At 39.2% G+C, this 25,771-nt stretch overlaps 4 protein-coding genes across 7 annotated transcripts; 2 read left to right on the forward strand and 2 right to left on the reverse strand.

The window, feature by feature from the left end:
* Positions 1 to 216: 216 nt before the first annotated feature.
* LOC103506223 (thioredoxin, mitochondrial-like) lies at positions 217 to 1,593 on the reverse strand. The gene is made up of 3 exons (XM_008470611.3): positions 1,242 to 1,593; positions 718 to 841; positions 217 to 483 (listed from the first exon to the last, which is right to left on the reverse strand). Exons 1-3 carry the CDS (start codon positions 1,421 to 1,423, stop codon positions 346 to 348), a joined length of 444 nt encoding a protein of 147 aa, XP_008468833.1. The 5' UTR covers positions 1,424 to 1,593; the 3' UTR covers positions 217 to 345.
* A 291-nt stretch (positions 1,594 to 1,884) lies between these two features.
* Positions 1,885 to 19,590, forward strand: LOC103506247 (ethanolamine-phosphate cytidylyltransferase-like). The gene is made up of 5 exons (XM_008470633.3): positions 1,885 to 1,994; positions 2,594 to 2,871; positions 17,233 to 17,299; positions 18,386 to 18,581; positions 19,393 to 19,590. Exons 1-5 carry the CDS (start codon positions 1,885 to 1,887, stop codon positions 19,588 to 19,590), a joined length of 849 nt encoding a protein of 282 aa, XP_008468855.3.
* LOC103506224 (ethanolamine-phosphate cytidylyltransferase) lies at positions 10,840 to 21,869 on the forward strand. 2 transcript variants are annotated; one of them, XM_026821362.1, is made up of 5 exons: positions 10,840 to 11,050; positions 11,817 to 12,017; positions 12,513 to 12,733; positions 13,448 to 13,644; positions 21,247 to 21,869. In XM_026821362.1, the coding sequence occupies exons 1-4, from the start codon at positions 10,904 to 10,906 to the stop codon at positions 13,608 to 13,610; spliced, it is 732 nt and encodes a 243-aa protein (XP_026677163.1). In that variant the 5' UTR covers positions 10,840 to 10,903; the 3' UTR covers positions 13,611 to 13,644; positions 21,247 to 21,869. The 2 variants fall into 2 exon arrangements, with proteins under 2 accessions (XP_026677163.1, XP_017298277.1); XM_017442788.2 differs by lacking the exon at positions 21,247 to 21,869 and having other exon boundaries at positions 13,448 to 13,837.
* Positions 19,877 to 25,771, reverse strand: LOC103506248 (DNA-directed RNA polymerase II subunit RPB11). Of its 3 annotated transcripts, none has more exons than XM_026821364.1 (3): positions 25,598 to 25,771; positions 20,350 to 20,439; positions 19,877 to 20,088 (listed from the first exon to the last, which is right to left on the reverse strand). In XM_026821364.1, exons 1-3 carry the CDS (start codon positions 25,648 to 25,650, stop codon positions 19,881 to 19,883), a joined length of 351 nt encoding a protein of 116 aa, XP_026677165.1. In that variant the 5' UTR covers positions 25,651 to 25,771; the 3' UTR covers positions 19,877 to 19,880. The 3 variants fall into 3 exon arrangements, with proteins under 3 accessions (XP_026677165.1, XP_026677164.1, XP_008468856.1); XM_026821363.1 differs by lacking the exon at positions 25,598 to 25,771 and adding an exon at positions 21,075 to 21,221; XM_008470634.3 differs by lacking the exons at positions 20,350 to 20,439; positions 25,598 to 25,771 and adding exons at positions 20,668 to 20,757; positions 21,075 to 21,221.

Here is a 25,771-nt window from a genome sequence, read left to right on the forward strand (position 1 = left end):
GTCACAGAATATGTACCGTGTTACAGTTGTAACACAGAGGTGGGTCAGGACTTACCATACAGATCTTGTTCTCCCCATGACACTTGTACTCGAACTTGCGGAACCAAATTTTCCAAAAAAAAAAAAAAAAAAAAAAAAAAAAAAAAAAGTTCAACTTAAGTAGGATTTTTTGCCTAACAGCTTTAGCTTTTTTCCTCCTTTTTTGAAGTACCCTGTCCCCTCCCTGCCTCACAATTCTATTCAAATGATAGGTACAAAAAATTTGCAGTGTGCATTAATTAGTTAGCAATTTGTACAAAATATAAAGAGATTGAAAGATCGCCAATACAAATATTTGTTACTAAATCAAGGACTGTTCACAGCCGATTGTTTTTCAACTAAGTTATCTATGAATGATTTCAGCTTGTCAATGTCTTGCAGACCAATGAGTCTGTCCAGTTCCTTGCCATTTTTCATTGCAATCAGTACGGGCACAGCTGAGACCTGAAAGAAGACATTGGAATTGATAACTGAACAAATATGTTTCTTCAGTCAGATGTTGAAGGATTGATGGCTAATTAATTTGTGTACTTTTATGTTATGCCAGCATAACAGTCTAGTTAGCTTAGAGTGTAGTGTACCTACACTCTAAGCTGGCATTGTCAGTAATGCTGAACCATTACCAAACCCCTTTTCTTTTTAAATAGGAAACAATAATTTTGATTTAATACTAGGTACCTCGTAATCCATAGCAAGATCAGTCAGCTCATCAATATCTACTTTGGCCAAAACAACTTTGCCTTTCATTTCATCAATGACTGCCTCCAGTCTTGGTGTTAAAGTTTTGCAGGGATTACACCAACTAGAAAAAGAAAGGCATATGAGAATGAGTATGTATTGTCGAGTGTAAACTGTAAACAGATGGAGACCCTTAACCTACTGGCTACTAGTTTACAGTCCAAGTTGGAAATTAAACATTTCATTATTTTCCAGGTGTTTTACTTTTTCATGTAGCCAGCCCTTGGTTGGTATCTAGTGCATCTGCCTTGTAAGTGCTAGGCTGTGGGTTCAATTCCCACTTGGGGCAGTTTTGTCCTGAACAGATAATGTTTGTTCTTGAAAGAGCTAAGGTTTGATATCTGCACGGCTGACTTTATCCTATCCTGTCTTCCTTCTCTCTTCCTTAGCAGTTGAATAAGACCTTAGCAGTTACAGTTCCCTCTATCATTTTTTTCCCCATCATTTTCAGAAAAGGCACTTACGTTGCAAAGAAATCAACAATCACTGGAGTAGAAGCATTCTTCACCTTCTTCTCAAAATCATTCATGTCTTGAACTTTGAAACTAGTGTATACTGCGGAGCCCACTGATAAACTTCTTGACGGAATACATTTGTTTATTGAAGTTAACCTTGGCAGGAGACACATTGATTTTGTGGCAATCATTTCAACTTTTGTCGTAAATTAATAGGGATAAAAAAACCGAAATAGATAATATTACGTAACTAATCTTGAATAATATCAGAAATTCGAGCGAGATACCTACAGAAAACTTTTTTAGCAACTTGAAGTCTTGAACTTTATCACCAGTTTTTTGCGTTGTGCGATTCCGATTTGTTTACACTTTTTTATCACTTTCACGAGTTGTACAAGCCATAACGTATAGACGTTATGAAGCAGCCTTTACGTTAACCCCATTGGCCACAAATTATTTATTTCTTAATAATTTTTTGAAGAAAACAAGTGAAAATTGCGGATTTAAAAATATTTATGTACTTTCTAGGTATTAAATCGTATAATATTTTGATTATTTTATTAATAAAGGAAATCGATGTAAAATAATTTTATTACCCCTGAAGTGCCTGAACGGAAAATTATGGATCGTTTGAAGCGCCCTTTGTTTTGAAATGCCCACCATATGTACAACTCGTGAATTTCCCGGAGCCGAATCAGCACTCGTCGATCCACGATCGGATGATCGGATCGGTTCATTTTTCATATTTCATTATCACAACTCGTGAATTTCCCGGAGCCGAATCAGCACTCGTCGATCCACGATCGGATGATCGGATCGGTTCATTTTTCATATTTCATTATCGTGCCAAAAGTTTTTTTTGAAAAAATTCCACGGCACAAAACTGAGATATATGGAAATTCCTTCCACATATCTGCAGCCAGGCTATGGAATTCTCTTCCTGGAGACATAAGGGACTCACTATCACTAAGCCTAGGGCAATTGAAAAATTCCCTAGTGAGGCACCTCCATCTTTCCCTGAAAGCAGTTGCTCTTTTCTCTACCTTAAAGATCTCTTGCCAGCCTAGTTAGCTTGGTTGGTAGCGCGTCTGCCTTGTAAGCGCTAGGCCGCCGCGGGTTCGATTCCGGCCCATCGCAGATTTTTTGTTCGTTCCCGTACTTAAGGGCTGGCTTTCTCCTATCTTGTCGTCCTTCTCTCTTCGATTTGGGAACGATAAGACCTTAGAAGTTACCGTTCCCTCTATCAAAACATCTTTAAAAAAGATCTCTTTTTTTTTCTTGAAAATCAGAACCAGATGGTATATTAGTACCTATATTATACAGAACTTCAAAAACTTATGATTGATTTTTTATTCATTTTTCCTTTATCCTTATTTCTTCCTTTTCAGCTATGACATGGTACATTTCGGGCATGCCAACAATCTTCGTCAGGCCAAGGAGCTGGGCAACTACCTGGTTGTCGGAGTTCACACGGACGAGGAGATCAGCAAACACAAGGGTCCGCCTGTGTTTACGCAACAGGAGCGGTATAAGATGGTGCGGGGGATCAAGTGGGTGGATGAAGTGGTGGAGGGGGCACCCTACGTCACCACCCTGGAGACTCTGGATGCGTACGACTGTGATTTCTGCGTGCATGGAGGTGAGTGCACTACTTTTATTATTTCGGTTATGATTTTGGTACTGGTTCAGAATTACTGATAACAAAAGATCTCCCTTCTAAAGAAAAAAGAATTATTTCGGTTATGATTTTGGTACTGGTTCAGAATTACTGATAACAAAAGATCTCCCTTCTAAAGAAAAAAGAAAGAAAAAGATAAAAAAAAAAAAAAAAAAAAAAAAAAAAAAAAAAAATGCACTCATGTTTCAATCACAAATATTTCAATAGGTTACTTTCCGTTGTAATCTTGTTGACCCAGCACCTATAAGTGGGAAGTAATTATTGTGTATATTTCATCACCCATCCAATATCTGATGCTGATGAGATAAACGACGGGATGGGCAAGCTACGACACAGACCACACGAGTCCTATGTAGCTCTTGTTTTTTTTGCAACAAAAAAGACCTCTTCGGCCTAACAACCCCTCAGACACACGCTAACAGGGAGTTTTCCAAAGGGTTCAATCTGCTTCGAAAGAATAAGCACTAGGTGTATATAACATTTAATTTTGTGTTGACGCACCATAATAAATTAAAATAAAATAAATAAGAATAAGCACAGGGCCTCGCAATGCGATGGTTGACAGCCGTTTAAGGCGAAGAGAGCAAGTCAAAGGGCAGTCAGTCATTACAATAGACAATAGGGTACGTCACATATATTACGAGTAAAAGGTTTCTGGGTTATTTAGGAATAAATAAAAGGGAGATCCAAGAGTAACTTTCTTCGGTGTTAAAAAAATTGACACGAGAGAGCTCAATTTTTCAGGCACTTTCAGCCATCTCACTGAAGAGACTAAGGAAAGTATATCATGGAACAGGTAGGTATTGGCAGTGGGGTTGAAGGGAATAATAGGTGGAACAAGCTCCTCAGGTGTTAAATTTACAGTGAAGTGAAGTGGGCCGTGAAATTATTATGGAGGATAACAAGATGAATTTTCTTCCTTGCACAAATTTAAAGTTTGGAAAAATAAATAGAAAGTAAAAAGAAAGGTACACCTACCTACCTATCCTACCAAAAAGATATTTTCAACGATAACGGTACCTACTTACCTATAATATTACGAGTATTTTATGAATACTTTCTTTAAATAAAGTTCTTTGGTACCTAAGCGAAGGTTCAATTTTAATCTAATGTCCTACCTGACGCAGTAATACCGTACAAAGATATCCTTAGTTTGACATTGACTATAGTGTGTCTAGATCAATGTGACAGCAAAAAAATAGGCATTGTTGCCAAACATGTCACCTGTGCAATGATGGTAGAGAATCTTTAAAAGGGGAAGGTATATTGCACAGTGCTTCCTCCGACAGTGAAACAAAGTCAGGTAAGGCGATATCCACCTTACCTGTTCTGGAATCCAACCTCTGAACTTAGAGCTACCTCTGCATTTTAGAAGAGAGAGTTTATCAAAAATAGACCTTTACCTGAATTGCAACAATGTAAGGATTTCCTGCAATCTGATTGGTTCCTTCATTTTGGGTTGATGACTCATTGCTGTCACATTGATCTGGATGAACTATAGGTTTCAAGCTCTCTCCCCGGCACACGATCGCGGTCTCTCAGACAATCTGAGCGTGAGTGTGCCGACATTAAGGTGATAGAAAATGTAAAAGAGGTGATAAAAGGGAGTAGGAGTATTCTCTATTCAGAATGGTTCTGGGTCAATACGGGAACACCGGAAAGTTGTTGGTGTTATTGTTTACAAAAATGCAAAGTAATTGGTTACTTGGGCCATTGTCCTCATGCAGAAGAAAGTAAACCATTGAAAGAGTTGAAAATCAAGATCTGGTAGAAGTTCTTTTTTTTTATGGCTGCAACTAACCAACTGGCAACTCTCTGAGTTTAAATTTTGAGACAAATAGGTATTTATATAAGTATGTATGTAGGTACATTGATAATGTACCATATTGTTCCTACAGGTAGTACAGGTATATAATCAACATAATGTATATAGTTCATCCAGATCAATGTGACAGCAATGAGTCATCAACCCAAAATGAAGGAACCAATCAGATTGCAGGAAATCCTTACATTGTTGCAATTCAGGTAAAGGTCTACTTTTGATAAACTCTCTCTTCTAAAATGCAGAGGTAGAGCTCTAATCAGAGGTTGGAAATCCTTACATTGTTGCAATTCAGGTAAAGGTCTATTTTTGATAAACTCTCTCTTTTAAAATGCAGAGGTAGCTCTGGATTCCAGAAGAGGCAAGGTGGATATCGCCCAGCCTGACTTTGTTTCACTGTCGGAGGAACACCTGTGCAATATACCTTCCCCTTTTAAAGATTCTCTACCATTGCACATGTGACATGTTTGGCAACAATGCCCATTTAAGGTAAAAAAGTAAAACTGGGGAAAGAGGGAAAATGAAATTTAAGGTAAAAAAGTAAAAAGGGGGAAGGAGGGAAAATGAAATTCAAGGTAAAAAAGTAAAACTGGGGAAGGAGGGAAAATGAAATTCAAGGTAAAAAAGTAAAACTGGGGAAGGAGGGAAAATGAAATTCAAGGTAAAAAAGTAAAACTGGGGAAAGAGGGAAAATGAAATTCAAGGTAAAAAAGTAAAACTGGGGAAAGAGGGAAAATGAAATTTAAGGTAAAAAAGTAAAAAGGGGGAAGGAGGGAAAATGAAATTTAAGGTAAAAAAGTAAAACTGGGGAAGGAGGGAAAATGAAATTTAAGGTAAAAAAGTAAAAAGGGGGGAAAATGAAATGAAAGGTAAAATAGGAAAAGGGAAAATGTTGCATGACCATTGGTCATTTTATCGTCAAGGACTGTAGACTACCTGAGTACCTGAGCTTTTTGAGAACTTGCAAGTTATATTAGGCCATTACCTTTGAGGTAGGTAGGTAGGTAATACTTACCTATTATGCGATGGGTTTATACATGGGTTTTACCCGTTGATTTGTTAAATAAAATAAAATAAAATAATGTAGGTAGGTAACACCTAAGTACCTATTATGCGATGTTTAGAAATAATGGGGTCAAAGAAAACATTGAACTAGATTTGAAAACTATAATTGCTTTTCCTTTTCCCGACCTAGCCTTGGAGGTACTAGTTAGCCTGGAGAGTAGCGTATCTGCCTTGTAAGCGCTAAGCTGCGAGTTTGATTCCCCCCGGGGCGGATTTTATCCTAAACAGATAAGGTTCGTTCTCAGAACGGCTGGCTTTCTCCTATCTTGTCCTCCTCTTTGATTTCGGGACGACAAGACCTTAGCAGTTATCAGTTCCCTCTATCAAAATTTTCCTGACGATGCTCTTCTATCGACAAAAATCTTCAATCGACGAAGTGAAACCGTCCCCACTTAATCGATGTTGGTCGATCGATGCTCGCCGATTGTGTGTGGAGTTGTGGATACAGCTTTATATGTAGTACTGTATTTAGATCGCTGAATTAGTTCATTCAGTCCATTTGTTACCTACAGCAATGTAAAAATATCAAGCAGGAAAAAATGTAGAGCTTTTTTACAAGAGGTTGAATCACTGTGCAATGTGGGAGGAAGCACTGTGCAATGTACCTTCCTCTTTTAAAGATTTTCTACCGTTGCATCTTTGATATGATGATATGTTTGGCAACGTAGCCTACTTTTTTGATGACTCCTTGCTCTCATAACTATCTGGATAGAGAATAATAATAATAGTGCTTATTTATACTGCTCGAATAGGACTGAAAAGTCCCCTTACTCCAGCAGTAGGCTACTACTATTATTGTGGTCAAATTCTCAAATTATATTGAGTATAAAATTCCATACCTCGGCTGGGATTGAACCCACGCCTTCCTGTTTACCAGGCGAGCGCCTTGACCACTACACCACCGAGGCAGGTAACTACACCACCGAGGCAGAGAATAGGTAAAATATTGATGAATAGTATTCTAGAAATAGGTTTTCCAAGGTCGGAAAGATAGGAAAAGTAGTGGAAGGAACATTATGGAAGCTCCCCGTGCCCTATATCTTTGTTCAGTTGTTCAAACAGTGGAAAAATAAAAGCCAGTCTGCCATACAGACCTGTGTGATGGAATTCGTGAAACAGGATGACTCTACCTAACGAAGGCTAGGCTGCCTAGTGCCCTAGTGCCTATAGTTTTTATCGCCATCACTCGATGGGCTTATGATGCTCTTTCCTAGTCACAGGAGCCAGCCTAGTTAGCTTAGTTGGTAGTGCGTCTGCCTTGTAAGCGCTAGGCCGCGGGTTCGATTCCCGCCCGGGGCGGATTTTATCACGATGGGATAATGTTCGTTCTCGGAACGGCTGGCTTTCTCCTATCCTGTCTTCCTTCTCTCTTCGATTTCGGGACGATAAGACCATAGCAGTTACAGTTCCCTCTGTCAAACCTCTTAAAAAAAAAAAAACCTACGTCAATAGTTTGAAGAGACGCCCGGCATAAATCAACACGGAACAGAGTTTTGATGTTTTACTGATTTTTTTTTTTTTTTTTTTTTTTTTTTTTTTCTTCTTCTTCTTCTTCTTCTTCTTCTTCTTCTTCTTCTTCTTCTTTTTCCCTATTGTCTCTGGCTCTGGGAATCCGAAGCTTGAATCAGAGAGACACCGTTATAACAGCTCGAAGCATTTCTCTGTTGACCGTCTAAATGGAACCGGATATGATAACTTGGTTGTCTTGTTTGTTTTGTCCAAAATCTAACCCAACCCCAAAAACTCGAATTAAAAACAATCGTAGCGCGTAGGAGGGTCAGTTCATTCGCCCACACATGTTTTTATTTGCAAAAAAAAAAACCAACAACAACACCACAACACAACAATAACAACAACAACAACAACAACAACAACAACAACAACAACAACAACAACAACAACAACAACAACAACAACAACACCAATAGTCACAATAAAAACAATCGGACATGGAATTTTTCTTATTCAAACTTTCTTTACAAGGTACCTAGATGGTTTTTTTTTTTGTTTCCGTGTTTGTGAGACACTTGAGACAGACATATGTACGAATTTATGATACCTGTGTTGGAATAAATAGGGTTCAAAGCCCTTTGGTAGGTAGGTAGCCTAATAGGTACATAGGTATAGGTCGTGTACTTACACTAAAATACGTTTATAGGGACTTACTTTTCAGTCCTATTCGGGTAGGATAAACAAAGTGGAATGTTGTTTTTTTTTTTGTTTCCGTGTTTGTGAGACACTTGAGACAGACATATGTACGAATTTATGATACCTGTGTTGGAATAAATAGGGTTCGAATCAAAGCCCTTTGGTAGGTAGGTACTAGGTAGCCTAATAGGTATAGGTCGTGTACTTACACTAAAACACGTTTATAGGGACTGCTGAGTTAAAGGGACTTTTCAGTCCTATTCGGGTAGGATAAACAAAGTGGAATGTAAGATTCGTCCAAATTCAAAATTCTGCTTTTCCATTGGCTATTACACTTGTAAGATACTTTTCCATACTTTGGTGATTTAGGGCACTGGAGTCCATTATCCCATCAAAGTCAAAATAGGTAGGTAGCTATTCTCTATCCAGATGGTTATGAGAGCAAGGAGTCATCGACCCAAAATGAAAGAGCCAATCAGAATGCTAGAATTCCTTGCACTGTTGCAATTAAGGTAAAGGTCTATTTTTATAAACTCTCTCTTTTAAAAAGCAGAGGTAGCTTCGATATGTAACCTTTTTTTACAAGAGGTTGAATCACTGTGCAATGTGGGAGGAAGCACTGTGCAATGTACCTTCCTCTTTTAAAGATTTTCTACCGTTGCATCTTTGATATGATGATATGTTTGGCAACGTAGCCTACTTTTTTGATGACTCCTTGCTCTCATAACTATCTGGATAGAGAATAATAATAATAGTGCTTATTTATACTGCTCGAATAGGACTGAAAAGTCCCCTTACTCCAGCAGTAGGCTACTACTATTATTGTGGTCAAATTCTCAAATTATATTGAGTATAAAATTCCATACCTCGGCTGGGATTGAACCCACGCCTTCCTGTTTACCAGGCGAGCGCCTTGACCACTACACCACCGAGGCAGGTAACTACACCACCGAGGCAGAGAATAGGTAAAATATTGATGAATAGTATTCTAGAAATAGGTTTTCCAAGGTAATAATGATAATAATAATAATAATAAAAAGACTTTTTAGCTAAATTGCCAGAGATACCCATCTCTGGTTAAAAATATTCTAAGTAGGTAGATTTTAACTGGCTCGGAGACTTCTAGGTAATATACATAGAGGTTCTATTTTAATATATTTCATTGAGGTTTTCAGGAGAGATTTTTTAAATCCCTCTATTGACCTTTGCTTGCAATGAGGTCGTCTCGTTATCACACTCAGAGTTCCTATGGGGGATACCCCCCTTTTTATTTTACAGTACCTCTATTGACCTTTGCTTGCAATGAGGTCGTCTCGTTATCACACTCAGAGTTCCTATGGGGGATACCCCCCTTTTTATTTTACAGTATACAGTGTGTTTCAAACATTAAACTATAGAATAGAATAAATTTTGTTTATCCTGCCCGAATAGGACTGAAAAGTCCCTTTACCCCAGCAGTCTAAACAAGGTCTCGTATATTTGATGGGTTAAAGAATAATACATACAACTAACAGTTCAGTAAAAAGACCACTGAAGTGAATTTAACCTCCTTTAAAAAAAAAAAAAAAAAAAAAAAAAAAAAAACTTATTGCTTGCTTCCTTGCTTACTTACCTCAGCAAAATAGAACATAACATTACTGACCTAATCCATCATACGATATGAAATTATTCCATACGTGATTAACAGATTAATCTGTACTTAAGAGAACAACATGTGAATCTATGATGCACAAGTGTAAGGTCTAGTCTTATCAGACGTTACGCCTCGGTGTTGTAGTGGTCAAGACGCTTGCCTGGTAATCAGGAGGACGTGGGTTCAATCCCAGCCGAGGCAATGGAATTGTAATTTTTTTTTATCCCCATATTGGTTGAGAATTTGACTGCAATAATACATAGTAGTAGCAACCTCCGTGGCTGAGTGGGTATCACCACTAGGCTTGAACGCCGGAGGTCCCGGGTTCGATTCCCCGCGGGGTCGAAGTTTTTCCGGAGTGTACCCCATAATAAAGGTAAAAATGAAGCCCGAGCCCCCTCGGCCCCCTTTAATACGGCCCTGGGTACCCACACGTACCATGTAAATAATAGTGATTCATGTATTTTCCTTGCCATTCCAAAGATCAGATGAGGTCCCCTTTAGGGAGTGTTCCTTGAAACGAGATCTAGGGAAATAGATAAATAGATTAAGGTACCTAGATCAATAGTTTATTTACTTAATTTTCATATTTATTTTTTACCGCTTTTTTCCGTAAACAAATTACTCATAGGGAACCCCCGTGGTTTTCTACTGGCTTCTCATTTAAAAGGCTAGATCGCGGGTTCGATAGAGGGAACTATAACTGCTAAGGTCTTATCGTCTCGAAAGCAAAGGGAAAAGAGAGACAGGATAGGAGAAAGCGAGCCGTTCCGAGAACGAACCCTATCTGTTTAGGATAAAATCCGCCCCGAGCGGGAATCGAACCCGCGACCTTGTGCTTACTAGGCAGACGCGCTATCTTCCAAGCGAACTAGGGCGGCTTAGGTAGAGGTACTTACTACTTACATACGTCAGCTCCCATGGCGTGGCTCCCATTAAAATTCTCGGTTCAACTAAAATCAAATCGTGTCGGTGTTTACCCCATCTTGAAGAGCTATTCTGATACCGTAGCTGTTAAATCCTATTTTATTATTTTTTGACTTTAGGGTCTGTAGGACTAGGCTGATAATCTAGTTCGATCCCCTTTGTAGCCAAGATTTTTTTTGCTCCCATTTATCGTGAGTTTCATACGATTTTTTTCCGATTGTCCTAGCCAATGTAATTAAAAAAATGAGAGTATGCCTACTACACACGACACGATTTTTTCCGAACGACCGTTGGAAATGGGCCTTTTCATATATTAATCCTCCTACCGTCCGTCTTTCTTCTCCCCCAGGGAAGTTCAAAGAACGGCCGGCGTCTCGACGACAGACCTGGTGGGCCGCATGCTATCCATGACGTCACAACATAACGCCTCGGACGTTGCGCGCCCGTATGAGCGCAAAGCGCGCAGTCCATATACAACATGCAGTTCCCAGTTTCTACTCACCACGGAAAAGATCCGACAGTTCTCCGAAGGACGACAGCCGAAGGTAAGAAATTTCGGCTGCGGCGCAAGATCATCTTTTTCTTTGTCTAGTTAGCTTGGTTGGTAGTGCGTCTGCCTTGTAAGCGCTAGGTCGCGGATTTGACTACGTATGTTTATCAATATTCTACAATATTGTGAAACACAAGTCAAACACAAAAGACAAAGAACATTAAAGACACTTAAGACTAGAATAAAATCGAACTTTTCCACTCTTGGACAGGCATGGATGTAAAAGGATGTGCCTTGAAGTAATGCGAAAGTGGTTCCAAGGTACAACTCGGAACGGCTGGCTTTCTCCTATCCTGTCTTCCTTCTCTCTTCGATTTCGGGACGATAAAACCTTAGCAGTTACAGTTCCCTCTATTAAACCTCTTTTTATTTGAAGTAGGAACACACTGCCATGGGGAGTCATGGTAACGTGAGCTCATGGGGAGTCCAGAAAGATTTGGTTCAAAGTTCTCCCGTAATATAGTAGGTGATTACGTTCGCGACAGCTACACTGCCCTCACGTGATCTGAGCTCACGGCATAAGCGTGAAGTCAGTGTAGGAACCATGAGCTCACTGGACGTGAAAAGAGTGTGTTTCTAGCTTCTACTTTCTTTTATTTTATTTTAGTTTATTATAGTGCTACGATTCTACCTTGAGTTTGTCCCTCACATTACTTTTTTTTATTATTATTATTATTTATTAGACGCTTTGACACTTGTTCGTGTCGTTCGCTCGGTGTTTTTTCTTTTGATTTATTATTATTTTCCCTGTTTCATTTCAGCCTACAGACCGGATAGTCTACGTGGACGGCGCTTATGATCTGTTTCACCCAGGACACTTGGACTTCCTCGAGAAAGCCAAACAGGCAGGGGACTACCTTATAGTAGGCATACATCCGGACCATGTAGTAGCCTGGTACAAAGGCTATGGATATCCTATTATGAATCTACATGAACGCGTATTGAGTGTGCTAGCTTGTAAGGTAAGCTGTTCAATTTCAATGAAGATTTCTTCTTCGCCTTTTCCCGTGTACAGACGGAGTCGGCGTTTTTCGTCAGCCTCTCAATCAGTCCCAGCTAGGGTGATTGCTTTGGGCTGACATTTGGTTTTGGCTACAAATTTTACGAGTGGATGCCCTTCGCACTCAACCTTTGCTATTTCTCTAGAAAGGGAAATTCAGGCTGGTATGCTCCCTGTTTAAAGTCCCCAGCCAGGTTTTCTTCTATACTGTCTTTCTTCCTTCTCTCTTCGCTTTCGGGACGATAAGACCTTGGCAGTAACAATTCCCTCTTTCAAATCTTTTTTTTTTTTCTTTAAAAATCTTTTTCTACAAATTCTTCTTCCTAGCCTTTCCCTGTTTAAATAGGGTCGGCGTTTCTTGTCAGTCTCTTTCAGGCAGCCCTATTGTGTGCCAGTGTACCTCATGTCCTGATAAATTTTACATTACTCAATTTGTGTTTTTTTTTTTCTCCCCCAGTATGTGGACGAGGTAGTGATAGGTGCCCCCTACACGATCACAGCGGACATGCTGTCTCAACTCCGAGTGGACATCGTGTGTAGGGGCCTTGCTGCAGTGTTGCCAGATGAGACCGGCAGGGACCCGTACTCGGAGGCGAAGAAGCTGGGCAAGTTCAAGCTGATAGACTCCGGCAACACCACAACCACGGAGAAAATTGTGGACAGGATCGTCTTCCATAGGTAAGACCAGGGCTCACCTCTGTGACCGAGTGGTCAAGAGACTCTCAACCTGGAGGTGCCGGGTTCGAATCCCGGCCAGGGCGGAAATTTTCTGATCCAAGAGTTTGTAAATGTAAATGTAACTTTATTTAATGTTTATCAATATTCTACAATATTGTGAAACACAAGTCAAACACAAAAGACAAAGAACATTAAAGACACTTAAGACTAGAATAAAATCGAACTTTTCCACTCTTGGACAGGCATGGATGTAAAAGGATGTGCCTTGAAGTAATGCGAAAGTGGTTCCAAGGTACAATTTTTTTTTTTCAAGTTTTGGATTGGCTTCGGTTCACTCGAACTTTTTAAGAGTTCTAATATTTTACCTGTAGCAACCTCCGTGCCCGAGTGAGTATCACACTGGGCTTGCACGCCTGATGTCCCGGCCTTGTTTCCCGGCAGGGTCGAAGTTTGTTCTGCTCTGTGCTTGGAGTTCGGGGTGCACTCAGCCTCGTGAGGACTGGTGAGTAGCTACTTTGAGCGAGTAGCGACCAGTGGCGGCATTACCAGTGTAAAAAGATTACGGAAATATAAAGTAAAGATCCATTCCAAAGAAGGCACTTAGTAATGCTGTGATATCCACAAAAGTTGTGAAAAAGCTCTGCTTTAACACAAATAATGCGAGATTGATTGAGGTTTCTAATATTTTGCCTGTTCTTCTCTCGTGTTCTCCAGGTTAGAATTCGAACGACGGAACTTTGAGAAGGAAAACAAGGAGATGAAACTGATCGAGCTAATCGAAAGTAGCAAGACCGGGGCTACCGGTATGGTGGGGGCCACTACGTACGCAACTAGACATACGCTCAAAGCGACCAATTGCAACGTGAGACCCAGCTAGATTAGGGAGTAAAGTGGGTTGGAAGAAGGATTTGGTTTGGTGAAAAATAAACCAAAGATTTGTAAGGAGGTGGTTATACACAGGGCTAGTTTAAAAAAGAAAAAAAAGAAGCTTTAATGGCCTTTCTCACATAGTGAGCTCTTCCGCTAGTCTGTACAAAGTAAAAATTTGAACCGATTGCAATTCTCATTACTAGTATGGCTTCGCTATACTTTAGTAATAGAAAGTAAAAAAAAAACTGGATGCTACAGGTGCAAAAACCTTTGAACCAATCAGAAGGCGCCTTCCGTTTCTTGTACTGTGTGGCACACACCGACCCCGTCTAAACACGAGAAAATGCGATGAAAAAGAATAAGAAAGAAAATTCTATTCTAGCGCTTATAATACAAAATTCTAAGTAAGACATCTATCTATCACTTGATTGCTTCCAGCCAAGTTAGCTTAGTTGGTAGTGCGTCTGCCTCGTAAGCGCTAGGCCGCGGGTTCGATTCCCGCCCGGGGCGGATATTAATTTATCCTGATGGGATAATGTTCGTTCTCGGAACGGCTGGCTTTCTCCTACCCTGTCTTCCTTCTCTCTTCGATTTCGGGACGATAAGACCATAGCAGTTACAGTTCCCTCTGTCAAACCTCTTAAAAAAAAAAATCCTAGTCACAGGATCGATCAGACTTCAAAAATTCCTAAAAGATAAAGGGGGCACACAGGACTTCCTTGGGTTGAGTGCGAAGGGCATCCACTCATAAAATTTTTGTAGCCAAAACCAAATGTCAACCTAAAAGCAATCACTCTAGGGCTGATTGAGAGGCTGACGAAAAACACCGACCCCGTCTAAACACGAGAAAATGCGATGAAAAAGAATAAGAAAGAAAATTCTATTCTAGCGCTTATAATACAAAATTCTAAGTAAGACATCTATCTATCACTTGATTGCTTCCAGCCAAGTTAGCTTAGTTGGTAGTGCGTCTGCCTCGTAAGCGCTAGGCCGCGGGTTCGATTCCCGCCCGGGGCGGATAACATAACATTACTGACCTAATCCATCATACGATATGAAATTATTCCATACGTGATTAACAGATTAATCTGTACTTAAGAGAACAACATGTGAATCTATGATGCACAAGTGTAAGGTCTAGTCTTATCAGACGTTACGCCTCGGTGTTGTAGTGGTCAAGACGCTTGCCTGGTAATCAGGAGGACGTGGGTTCAATCCCAGCCGAGGCAATGGAATTGTAATTTTTTTTTATCCCCATATTGGTTGAGAATTTGACTGCAATAATACATAGTAGTAGCAACCTCCGTGGCTGAGTGGGTATCACCACTAGGCTTGAACGCCGGAGGTCCCGGGTTCGATTCCCCGCGGGGTCGAAGTTTTTCCGGAGTGTACCCCATAATAAAGGTAAAAATGAAGCCCGAGCCCCCTCGGCCCCCTTTAATACGGCCCTGGGTACCCACACGTACCATGTAAATAATAGTGATTCATGTATTTTCCTTGCCATTCCAAAGATCAGATGAGGTCCCCTTTAGGGAGTGTTCCTTGAAACGAGATCTAGGGAAATAGATAAATAGATTAAGGTACCTAGATCAATAGTTTATTTACTTAATTTTCATATTTATTTTTTACCGCTTTTTTCCGTAAACAAATTACTCATAGGGAACCCCCGTGGTTTTCTACTGGCTTCTCATTTAAAAGGCTAGATCGCGGGTTCGATAGAGGGAACTATAACTGCTAAGGTCTTATCGTCTCGAAAGCAAAGGGAAAAGAGAGACAGGATAGGAGAAAGCGAGCCGTTCCGAGAACGAACCCTATCTGTTTAGGATAAAATCCGCCCCGAGCGGGAATCGAACCCGCGACCTTGTGCTTACTAGGCAGACGCGCTATCTTCCAAGCGAACTAGGGCGGCTTAGGTAGAGGTACTTACTACTTACATACGTCAGTCAGCTCCCATGGCGTAGTGGTCACTGCGCTCGCCTTGCACGCGGGAGACCCGGGTTCGATTCCCGGCGGGGTCAAGAAATTTGTATCATCCAAATGATTGATTCTGTGACTGGCTGTTGCGGGGCCCACTCAGCCTCGTGAGGAAAATGAGTAGCTATGACATATAAATGCGCATAGCGACTGGTGCCAGCATGGTAGGTAAACATTGGATTTTAGGATTATTGAGATATTGGGAAAATCCTACAATGCTGCAGTAAGCACCAAAGTTGTGACATAATAACACAAAGAAACTGCATTTACATTTTTACATTTACATTTTACTATACTTATATACTTGGTTGAAATAATTAGCTATGACTTGTATTAATGAAGCGACTCGTATTTCTGCAACGTAACGGAGTTATTACTAAAGTGAGTCTGAGTGAACTCACTTGCCTTGAAATATTAGAAGCTACATTTCTACCTACTACTCTATTACTATACATCATACTTAGTCATTACCCTCTTAATTCGTGTGTATACAAACGTGACAGACGATCTTTTTGCCTATTTGATCACGACTATTTTTATCTCGGTGATGTAGTGGTCAAGACGCTCGCCTGGTAACCAGGAGGACGTGGGTTCAAATGGTACTGTAACAACGGAGGTCTTATCATCTGGAATCACAGAGAGGAGGCGGACAGGATAGGAGAAAGCCAGCCGTTCCGAGAACGAACTTTATCTCTGTGCAGGGTAAAGTTCTCCTCGGGCTGGAATAGAACCCTAGCGTTTACCCAAGCATCGCATGCTGTCTAATAATACCTGTTTACCTGTATATTTGGCCTTGGTACTGCTCATGCAAAATGCATTCGAGCATAGTGCACAGTAATTATAATTACCCAAACACATGTGTCAGGTGTTAGATAAAAACACGTTCCTTCTTAATCATATAATTTATAATAATTATTATGATAACACAACAGATGTTGATGCAACTTAAGCTTATAGCAGCGTTCATACATTAGGTTGAGTTTTTTTTTTTTTTTTTTAGATCAAAATCTGTAAACCTTTTTTCCCCCCATAAAAACTGGACGAAAGGAGAATAAGAGCTAGACAACTACAGAACAGGTTCCTTAGATCCGTAAGAGTAAAAGACAGACAGAACTTTTTTTTTTTTTTTTTTTAGATCAAAATCTGTAAACCTTTTTTCCCCCCATAAAAACTGGACGAAAGGAGAATAAGAGCTAGACAACAACAGAACAGGTTCCTTAGATCCGTAAGAGTAAAAGACAGACAGAATTTTTCAATGTTATTACTTTTTGTAACAAACAGATGGACTTTTTTTCTAATTCTCTCTGTCTGTTACTCTAAGAAGCTGTTGCTGATACATGAGGTACTTAACGAACTACTGTGAAATACATTATTCTAAGATTTAAACTATTTAAAGCAATGTAAGTGTCAAAGGTGGAATTTTCTTTAATGGACTAATCAGTGAACTCTACCAATTTGAAATGTAAAATGTAAATGTACATTTTACATTTTGCATTTTACATTTTCCATTTTGCATTTTGCGGTTCGCACATCTCTGATTCTAAGATTTAAACTATTTAAAGCAATGTAAGTGTCAAAGGTGGAATTTTCTTTAATGGACTAATCAGTGAACTCTACCATATAGGACTAATGTTGCTATTTTGTTTGTTTCACAGATGATATTACGCTGACGGCAGACGGCATTGATACCTATCATCTAGTCAAAGCTGCAGACCGCTATAAGTAAGTACCCTACCTACTACAGATGATATTACGCTGACGGCAGACGGCATTGATACCTATCATCTAGTCAAAGCTGCAGACCGCTATAAGTAAGTACCCTACCTACCTACCTCTTTTCCTTGAATCTAGTGATTTTTAAAAATTTGGAGTGTAGACCCTGTTTTCTACTGGGAGTTTTGGGCCAAATCATGAACAAAGCTGCAGACCGCTATAAGTAAGTACCCTACCTACTTAGTGTGTGAAAGTTCTATGTTGTCTAAATTTCTGAAACACTTCTATGATATTAGGATATGCAACAGGTCTAAATTTCTAAACCACTTCAAAACGGGTAGCTATCGTATTAGAAAGTCGTGGCATGTACCTATATAATGAACACAATTTGAAATGTAAAATGTAAATGTACATTTTACATTTTGCATTTTACATTTTCCATTTTGCATTTTGCGGTTCGCACATCTCTGTTTTTTTTTTTTTTAAGAGGTTTGACAGAGGGAACTGTAACTGCTATGGTCTTATCGTCCCGAAATCGAAGAGAGAAGGAAGACAGGATAGGAGAAAGCCAGCCGTTCCGAGAACGAATATTATCCCATCAGGATAAAATCCGCCGCGGGCGGGAATCGAACCCGCGGCCTAGCGTTTACAAGGCAGACGCACTACTAACTAAGCTAGCTAGGCTGGCTCGGTGGCTCGGATAAAATCCGCCGCGGGCGGGAATCGAACCCGCGGCCTAGCGTTTACAAGGCAGACGCACTACTAACTAAGCTAGCTAGGCTGGCTTCTAATGAACAAAATGTTTCACATTGCATACTTATGTTAATCCACGGCTCCCATTAAAATTCTCGGTTCAACTAAAATCAAATCGTGTCGGTGTTTACCCCATCTTGAAGAGCTATTCTGATACCGTAGCTGTAAAATCCTATTTTATAAACAAAAAAAAAAAAAAAAAAAAAAAAAAAAAAAAAAAAAAAAAAAAAAATGAGAGTATTCCTACTACACACGACACGATTTTTTCCGAACGACCAATGGAAATGGGCCTTTCCATATATTAATCCTCCTCAAAACCCGTCCGTCTTTCTTCTCCCCCAGGGAAGTTCAAAGAACAGCGGGCGTCTCGACGACAGACCTGGTGGGACGCATGCTATCCATGACGTCACAACATAACGCCTCGGACGTTGCGCGCCCGTATGAGCGCAAGGCGCGTAGTCCATATACAACATGCAGTTCCCAGTTTCTACTCACCACGGAAAAGATCCGACAGTTCTCCGAAGGACGACAACCAAAGGTAAGAAAATGTCACCTGGGGCGCAAATAGGTTTTTGAATAATAGCTGGTTTTATTAAAGAAGTTTGCTCATTAGCTGATCGTCAAATGTTCTTTATTGATAGAGGGTAAAAATAGTGCTTAATTAAGTATACTACTATCTAAAAGACGACAACCGAAGGTAAGAAAGTTCGCCTGCGGCGCAAAGATGTTTTTGAATAAGAGGGTAGACGTAGCACGCCCGTATGAGCGCAAAGCGCGCAGTCCATATACAACATGCAGTTCCCAGTTTCTACTCACCACGGAGAAAATTCGACAGTTCTCCGAAGGACGACAACCGAAGGTGAGCGCGGAAAATTTCGCCTGCGGCGCAAAGTTTTTCTTTCCATTATCAACACATTTTACGCTACAGTATGTCTCAGAAATCCTGTAAGGTACCCCTTTATCTTTTGAACGGCTAGGAATTTTTGAATTCTGATCGAGCCTATATTTAGGAAAGGGTGGGTGTATGGCCGTGGTGGCATTGAAAACCTGATTCAACCGCGGAAAGTGGCCATTTTCATTCAATAAGTGCCACTTCCCGAGGTCAAACCAGGATTTTACTGACACCACTACTTAAATGGGCCATATGCCTTTTCCTAAACCAAGTACCTACACCTGATCAGGTTCGCCTGTCAGTTCTACCAGATACCTGATGAGCACACACACTATCAGGTAGACCTGACAGACGGACCTGATCGGCTGTACTTGTCAGGTCTACCTGATAGTGAATGGCTGGCTTTCTGTTCCTCTAGTGTCTAATTCCTAGCTGTTTTTTCCATGTTTCGTTTCAGCCTACAGACCGGATAGTCTACGTGGACGGCGCTTATGATCTGTTTCACCCAGGACACTTGGACTTCCTCGAGAAAGCCAAACAGGCAGGGGACTACCTTATAGTAGGCATACATCCGGACCATGTAGTAGCCTGGTACAAAGGCTATGGATATCCTATTAACGTAAAAATTGGACACAACAAGGTAAATCTTTATTGAGCTTGGAAAAACACATCAAACCTGAACTTTGGAAATTGGAGATCAGGTCTATTCGGTTCAAAATTTTGTGCTCTGGCTCGTGGTTTTAAGAAAAACAGATGATCAATTAAAATGAAAAAAAATTATGACCTAAAAACTGACACAAAGTCTGCATTTTTAAAAAAAGTGGTTTTTTGGACATTTCTCGGAAATGAAGCCAAAGGTAGGAAAATGACCCACAGAGCCTTGTTGGAAATGATGAGATCTACCTATCCTGAGCCACTTCCTGCTCTAACTCAAGACTGTCGGGATCAAACTAATTGATTGATGAAAAAAATGCTCACCCTAAATCGTTCTTCAAACAGGGAGAGCTCAGCCAACAAATCGGTAATAGCATTCATCAGAGCATCATGTGGTGTGGACTCGGCTGTGGTTTGAATGCGGAGGATAAACTTGTGCTCGAGAGGATGAGGTTGTTTGTAGCCGGCAAATAATACATGGGGATCTTTCAAGAGTTGACTGAAATAAATTGATAAAATTGACAAATAGTTTTATTGGTGACGAACATGACCCTTGGAACGGCAGAGTGGGGTTCTTTCAGAGGACAAATAACCAGTTCTTATTGAATTTCTTTTTACAGACATCGACAAACATGACCCTTGGAACGGCAGAGTGGGGTTCTTTCAGAGGACAAATAACCAGTTCTTATTGAATTTCTTTTTACAGACATCTAAGTAGTGGTACCTACAATTAAAAGTCAATTTCTATGAATTCACTTACTTTCTGATCATGTTCCCGAGAGTATGATCTTCCTTGTTCACAGTAAAGATGGCTGCATTTGGTACTTTGGTATCTAGCTCTTTGATTATTCTGAAACAAAACAAAATATGAAATAATTTACATCTAAAGGACCTACACCCTCCTGTTAACTTGACCACTACAACACCAAAGCAAGTTATCATGTCCAGGCTACCCCAAATGATGTCAATGTCTATTCGGAAAGCATCATATTTATCATGGTGGTGGAGACTCATTTGACGAGTCAAATGTTTCTGAAAGGTTGGTGACCTGGAAATGTCTTTGGCATTGATCACTTACTTTCTGATCATGTTCCCGAGAGTATGATCTTCCTTGTTCACAGTAAAGATGGCTGCATTTGGTACTTTGGTATCTAGCTCCTTGATTATTCTGAAACAAAACAAAATATGAAATAATTTACATCTAAAGGACCTACACCCTCCTGTTTACCAGGTCAGATTCTTGACCACTACAACACCAAAGCAAGTTATCATGTCCAGAGCTACCCCAAATGATGTCAATGTCTATTCGGAAAGCATCATATTTATCCTGGTGGTGGAGACTCATTTGACGAGTCAAATATTTCTGAAAGGTTGGTGACCTGGAAATGTCTTTGGCATTGGAGGGGGATACCTATTTGGTTCTTTTCCAAAGATTACCTATCAAACCAAAGCTTGGGAAAGTTACAGGTAGCATGAATAACTTACTTTTTTTCACCATCAAATAACAGGAAGGATTCAAAGGTTGGTGGAGCATTCATTTTGAAGGTCTGCTGTTAACAGTAGAAAAGGTCTCGAATAAAAGTAAAAAGGTTCTCTCAGGAATAGGTCTTTCAGGAAAAACCACCGAAAAGTCGGAGTGGGTTGGAAGAAGGATTTGGTTTGGTGAAAAATAAACCAAAGATTTGTAAGGAGGTGGTTATACACAGGGCTAGTTTAAAAAAGAAAAAAAAGAAGCTTTAATGGCCTTTCTCACATAGTGAGCTCTTCCGCTAGTCTGTACAAAGTAAAAATTTGAACCGATTGCAATTCTCATTACTAGTATGGCTTCGCTATACTTTAGTAATAGAAAGTAAAAAAAAAACTGGATGCTACAGGTGCAAAAACCTTTGAACCAATCAGAAGGCGCCTTCCGTTTCTTGTACTGTGTGGCACTTATAGAACTGGTTATTTTCTGATGATTTGTAAAGGAAGATACGATGATGTAGTACAGATTTGGCAACCCTGTACTCGGAGCTAGTTTTTTCCCCAGTACAGACCTTAGTCTAGACTTGAAAAATAATAATGAAACGAAAAAATAATAGCCCTGGTTATAAGCACCACCTCCTAAAGTGAAAGGTTAGAAGATTTGGTAATTTGGTTTGAAAAGGTAATTATTTAACCAAAGGTGTCCAATGTCATGTGGGTTGAAAAGGGATTTGGTTTGGTAAATTTAACCAAAGATGTATAAGTCCTGGTTTAGCACCAAAGGGTAAACCAAAGGTGTCTGTCACTGTGGTGGGATTGGTAAAGGATTTGTGATTGGTTGAAATTTATTTTTACAAGCGCGGTTCTTTTTAAAACAAGTACTTTGATTTGAATTTTCTTTTGTACCTAGGTACTTTAAACTTTTTGGACTTGGAAAAATTTCTTCCAAAAAATTAACAGTTTTTCTTTTTTTTTTTTTTTTTTTTTTTTTTAAACAGATGCCTTTTTATTATTTATTTTTAATTGTTGACTTTATATGAAATAGATTTCTATAGTATTCCTTAGGTTTATGTCTTTTTACATAGAAATTGCTTCCTGCTTGTATGCTTTGTAAAAAATAATCTATATTTACTTATTCGAGTCGTATAAATACGTATTTTAAAATAATTATTATTTATGAGTTTGTAGTTTTTATTTGTTTATGGCCAGGATCACAACTTGAGTTAAAACTTATCTAATTTCTGACTGCCTGGATTCAAATTTTAAGCAACCTCCGTGACCGAGTGCGTATCACACTAGGCTTACACTCCATGAGGACAAGAGAGTAGCTACTTTACTCGAGTAACAAGTTTAAATCGAATTGTGTCCTGACCTTTAGACTTCCAATGTTTTTTATTTAATCCACTTTTCTCGATTTTTTTTTGTACCTGTTTTCCAAAAACGAACACCCCTTTCGTAAATTAATTTTCGACATATTACAGAAGAAAAACATTGCATAACCATTTACAATGGTAACACAACTGTTGTGAAGTCAACATTTTTCGAATTTCTGATAGGTAGGTACCCTACTTTCTTGTACAAAGAATCATTTCCATTTAAATCCCATAAAACGCAAGTTACCTACAGTCAGAATTAGAATGCTTTATGAAGGCCGTAGATAATTTTTACATCATGTATATTTGCTATGTATTGTAACACGAAGTTTTTATATAAAAGAAATATAAATTGGTACCCTTGCTTATCTAATTTCTGACTGCCTGGATTCAAATTTTAAGCAACCTCCGTGACCGAGTGCGTATCACACTAGGCTTACACTCCATGAGGAAAGAGAGTAGCTACTTTACTCGAGTAACAAGTTTAAATCGAATTGTGTCCTGACCTTTAGACTTCCAAAGTTTTTTATTTAATCCACTTTTCTCGATTTTTTTTTGTACCTGTTTTCCAAAAACGAACACCCCTTTCGTAAATTAATTTTCGACATATTACAGAAGAAAAACATTGCATAACCATTTACAATGGTAACACAACTGTTGTGAAGTCAACATTTTTCGAATTTCTGATAGGTAGGTACCCTACTTTCTTGTACAAAGAATCATTTCCATTTAAATCCCATAAAACGCAAGTTACCTACAGTCAGAATTAGAATGCTTTATGAAGGCCGTAGATAATTTTTACATCATGTATATTTGCTATGTATTGTAACACGAAGTTTTTATATAAAAGAAATATAAATTGGTACCCTTGTAATCAATACTATTTGGTTGTCATTTTCCCCCAAAAATTTTGATTCACAGGTTTTTTCCGGGTGGACAGTAGTAACAGGTCAAATGAGTCCAAATACCTTCATTCATAATCATAACTCAGTGGTAATCTGGTAATGTACTTGTCTGATAAGTAAGAAGTCGCAGGTTCAAATCCCAATTCAGGCCAAGACCTTAAAGTGCTTTAACACAACAGGGTAACACAACTGTTGTGAAGTCAACATTTTTCGAATTTCTGATAGGTAGGTACCCTACTTTCTTGTACAAAGAATCATTTCCATTTAGATCCCATAAGACGCAAGTTACCTACAGTCAGAATTAGAATGCTTTATTAAGGCCGTAGATAATTTTTACATAATCATGTATATTTGCTATGTATTGTAACACAAAGAAGTTTTTATATAAAAGAAATATAAATTGGTACCCTTATAATCAATACTATTTGGTTGTCATTTTCCCCCAAAAATTTTGATTCACAGGTTTTTTCCGGGTGGACAGTAGTAACAGGTCAAATGAGTCCAAATACCTTCATTCATAACTCAGTGGTAATCTGGTAATGTACTTGTCTGATAAGTAAGAGGTCGCAGGTTCAAATCCCAATTCAGGCCAAGACCTTAAAGTGCTTTAACACAACAGACAGTAGGTTGTTAATACAGTATCTGGCCTTTGGATTTCACGTTTATTTTACAGAATATTACACATCATATGTACACAGTTTGGTCTGGATTGGTTTGATTTAGTCCAAGCCTTCAGTTTTTTCCTTGATGGCCTCCTGAAACAAACAAGAAATCTTTCAAAAACATTCTAAATTTTGCCTCTGATTTTGTACTTTGTTTGTTCTTCAATTAAATCTTTAAAGGTCAGGTAAATGTTATAGTTGAGTTCTACAGGGTGCGCCAGAAAAACACTGACAATTCAAAAACATTCTAAATTTTGCCTCTGATTTTGTACTTTGTTTGTTCTTCAATTAAATCTTTAAAGGTCAGGTAAATGTTATAGTTGAATTCTACAGGGTGTGCCAGAAAAACGCTGACAACGGCTCAGGGTAGGTAAATCTCATCATTTCCAACAAGGTTCTGTGAGTAGTTTTCTAGCCTCGTGAACTTTTTTCAAGTAGTTATGTGGTTGTTTCGCTGGGAAGGATGTGAATGGAAAAGGCAAACAAGGTCTCATTCTGATCCTTGAATAAAGTGCAAGTTTTCCTGAAAGATGGAGACCTGTGCTCCAAAATTTCTTCGGACAAAAATCGTGTGTTTCGTAACGTAAAAATTGGACACAACAAGGTAAATCTTTATTGAGCTTGGAAAAACACATCAAACCTGAACTTTGGAAATTGGAGATCAGGTTTATTTGGTTCAAAATTTTGTGCTCCGGCTCGTGGTTTTAAGAAAAACAGATGATCAATTAAAATGAAAAAAATTATGACCTAAAAACTTCCTACTTCCTGCTCTAACTCAAGACTGTCAATGCTCCCTTCCGCAAGCTGCTCCATGCATATTGCATATTTCATGCTTCCTTTTGTAAGCTCCTCTATGCATATTCTATGCTCCCTTCTGCAAGCTGCTCCATGCATATTGCATATTCGGTGCTGCGTGTTCCCTTCTATGTATGAGCTGCTCCAGTCAATGCTCCATGCATATTCTATGCTATGTTCTCCCTTCTGTAAGCTTTACTTCATGCAAGCTCCTCTATGCATATTCTATGCTCCCTTCTGCAAGCTGCTCCATGCATATTGCATATTCGGTGCTGCGTGTTCCCTTCTATGTATAAGCTGCTCCAGTCAATGCTCCATGCATATTCTATGCTATGTTCTCCCTTCTGTAAGCTACTTCATGCATATATACTCATATTACAAGGCAGGCGTGTTACCCTAGTTGGTGAAATGCAATTTTCAACTTTAATTCCCCATCAGTGCTTAATGATTCAATTAAGGCTTGATTGAAGTTTGGTGAAATCCGGCAATGAGGTTACATTTAACACAAAGGAGCTTTATTTTTCATTGTGGCTTCTGAATATGAATAATGACCAAATCTGTCGATTTGTTCTCACAGACCTTGTATGATTAGGATAAACTTTACCCTGGGTGGGAATCTAACCCACAACCTAGCTCTTGAAATGCGGATCTACTCTACTACCCTCCAAGCCAATTATTCTGGCTGACTAATCTCTTGTTAATTAAACAAAATAAATTGGCATTGAAGGGGGATACCTATTTGGTTCTTTTCCAAAGATTACCTATCAAACCAAAGCTTGGGAAAGTTACAGGTAGCATGAATAACTTACTTTTTTTCACCATCAAATAACAGGAAGGATTCAAAGGTTGGTGGAGCATTCATTTTGAAGGTCTGCTGTTAATAGTAGAAAGGGTCTCGAATAAAAGTAAAAAGATTCTCTCAGGAATAGGTCTTTCAGGAAAAACCACCGAAAAGTCGGAAAAAAAGAAAAATATTGCAAAAG

The sequence above is a fragment of the Diaphorina citri genome, unplaced genomic scaffold (genome assembly GCF_000475195.1).
Source record: "Diaphorina citri unplaced genomic scaffold, Diaci psyllid genome assembly version 1.1 scaffold224, whole genome shotgun sequence".
NCBI classification, from domain to species: Eukaryota; Metazoa; Arthropoda; class Insecta; order Hemiptera; family Psyllidae; genus Diaphorina; species Diaphorina citri.